Source organism: Lactuca saligna, chromosome 2 (genome assembly GCF_052625555.1).
Source record: "Lactuca saligna cultivar CGN05327 chromosome 2, ASM5262555v1, whole genome shotgun sequence".
NCBI classification, from domain to species: domain Eukaryota; kingdom Viridiplantae; phylum Streptophyta; class Magnoliopsida; order Asterales; family Asteraceae; genus Lactuca; species Lactuca saligna.
The window spans coordinates 141,714,502-141,717,458 of record NC_136418.1 but is presented as its reverse complement, the minus strand read 5'-3'; the positions used below and the strand labels follow the sequence as shown (position 1 = coordinate 141,717,458).

Below are 2,957 nucleotides of genomic sequence, written 5' to 3'. Positions count from 1 at the left end.
AGGATTAAAAACGTGTTTGGCAAAAGTAGTTGTTAGCTGGAAGCGGATAGCTGATAGCGGAAAGCTATAACTTTTATTTGTATATGAGTATTTGATAAAAGTAGCTGGAAGCTTTTGAAATATATAAAATTACATAAAAGGACAATTGATTAAAAATAAATAAATATATAAATAGAATTTTAAGGGTAATTATGGAAATTGATGTTAAAAGCTCAGTAGTGTTTTGTTAAACGCTATATGAAGTAGCTTTTAGATTTGAAGCATTTTGTTTAAACTAAAAGCTAAACGCTCGTATTACCAAACGATGTTTTTTGTTTAAACTAGAGCGTTTTGTCAAAAGCTAAAACTTAAAAGCTCCAAATGCTTTCAAAACTTCTGTGTCAAACGCATATTTTTCCTTGAATATAAAAGAAGACAACATTTATTTTGTAGACGATACATTCACATGCAGTTGCTTTAATTGCATCATATTCATCCACAAGCTTCTTGATTTTGGACTTTGGAGGCTCTTTGATGTTGACCTCTTAACAAAATACACACCCTTCAATGAAATTTTGGGTTCGTTGGAAAATTTTATGGCATATTTCAAACCAATATTGTCACTAAAAAAAAATTATGGCATATTTCGAACCAACATTGTCACTAAAAGTAAAAAAAAAAAAAAAAGTGTTATTTCAAACCAACAATATGCTTTATCATGGAATAAAAAATATGCTTTATCATGGAATAAAATAAATACTGACTAGGAGAAAATAGAGCGTGTAAAAATTATGATACATATAAGTTTTTAGTTAATAGAGTATTTTTTTTTCCGACACACTATTATGTAAAAAAGCACTAGTTTACATACCAACGCATATCTCAAGATATTTAATCAAATTGTTTACCAAAAAGTTATAAATGTATCAAATCATTCTATAAATTCATAAAAGGGAAACTTAAGTTTGAAAAAAACATAATGATTTCAACGAATAGAATCCAACGCATATCTCAAGATATTTAATCAAATTGTTTACCAAAATATTATAAATGTATCAAATCATTCTATAAATTCATAAAAGGGAAACTTAAGTTTGAAAAAAATATAATGATTTCAACGTATAGAATTCAATGAATTATAACGTTATTATTATTTCATATAATTATGTTATTTTTTTTGTTATAGTTTAGTTTAATGAAACATAAATATTTATTTAAGAATTTATATATATATTTTTTCCATCAAAGAGTTCAATGAAATTGAACTCTAAATATCATATTATAATAATTGATTTTTCATCAATTAAATGAAACGTTATCATATTTAAATTAAACATTTTTTTTTTTACTTTTTTAATTTTATGCTCATCTTACTTAGGGTCGGTTATGAGGATTCAAGTGTATAGAACGAGATGGATACAAAAGGCTCTTAGGCATTAACGTGTAACGAATTAAATTTCATAAACTAATTTTTTATTAAAACAACGATAAACTTTATAGCAATAAACAAAGCAAAATAATAATCTTTTAATGAGTAATTACATATCCTAACAGCTAACCGACAATCTGTGAAGCTCTCCTAGCATTCTTGATTGCAAATTGGTTGATTAACTCTTTATAATCTATACTCTCCAAGATTTCGTTCTCGATAGATATCATCGACAAAACGCTAAGTCTTTCTTGGGTCATTGTGGAGCGTAAGTAAGATTTCACAAACTTCAATTTCGAAAAACACTTTTCTACAGATGCAACCGTTACTGGAATAGTCAACAATATTCTATATGCAATGCTTGCATTTGGGAATAATCAAGTTCTTTCAAAAACTTCAAAAGATTTATAGGGTTGCTAAATTCATTGGTTTCCAATGTCTCAAATAATTTTAACTCTGTAGAAAGTTCATCGACATCAATATTCGATCTTTCTTCAAACTTGAGTGCTTTTTCAAGATGATAACAATACCACTTAAAAATCTTTATCTTCAATTCCCCTCAAATTATGTTGAAATATAAAACCAAATACTTTGGTATACTCTTTGAATTGTTCAAATATCGTTTCAAACATAGAAATAGCTTGATCAACAATGTATAAGCAATAATTGACTCTGAAATCTCTTCAGGTGTAAACGAAACTTCTTCGTTATTTGAACTCTCATCAAACATTTTTTTTCCTTTCAATCAAAATGCTTTTGTGGAAATTTCGGATCAATACCCATTTCAATAGCAATCTCCGTAGCTTCAATAATCGTTTTTGAAAAACCAGTTTCTCTATAATACTTGAAGTACCCAATTAATTTATTTATTCCGTAATTGCATTATCAAGATGCATATCATTTGATTGTAACTTCTTGCTTGCAATATTAACATGGTTTAGTACTTGATACCAAATAACAGTTGATACCAAAAATTCAAAGTCACCAAGTTCTTTTTTTGCTAGTGAAGTTGCTTCACTTGCAATTGCAGCATCATTATCCTTTTCTCCAACTTGAAGTAAAGCTTCCCGTACATCTACAAGTTGAAGTTTAATAGCCTTTACACTCTCAACCCGACTTTCCCATTGAGTTTGACACAATGACTTAAGACTCCAAGCTTTAACATTATCTTTCAAAATTTCTCACCTCTTAGTAGAATTTGCAAAGATAGTATAAATGCGTTGGATGAATCCAAAAAAGTTCTTTCCTTTAACACACTTTTAGCCATATCACATAATGTTAGACTAAGAGAATGGCAACCACGAGGAGTGTAAAATTCTCTAGGATTTATATCTAAAAATCTCTTTTGCACTCCTTGGTGTTTTCCTTTCATGTTTGCTCCATTATCATAGCCTTGACCACGCATATCATCAATTTCAAGACTACGAGACTTTAACTCCTCAAGTGTAATATCAGATAGTCCTTTTTCGGAGGTATCATCAACATTCAAAAACCCTAAAAATAACTCCTTGATAGTAACATAATTTTTTGATAACATTAAATACCTCAT

At 28.5% G+C, this 2,957-nt stretch overlaps 1 protein-coding gene across 1 annotated transcript; it reads right to left on the bottom strand.

Moving 5' to 3' along the window:
* Window positions 1-2,274: 2,274 nt before the first annotated feature.
* Window positions 2,275-2,957, bottom strand: LOC145030180 (uncharacterized). Its single transcript, XM_078978587.1, has 2 exons — window positions 2,666-2,957; window positions 2,275-2,576 (listed from the first exon to the last, which is right to left on the bottom strand). Exons 1-2 carry the CDS (start codon window positions 2,955-2,957, stop codon window positions 2,275-2,277), a joined length of 594 nt encoding a protein of 197 aa, XP_078834713.1.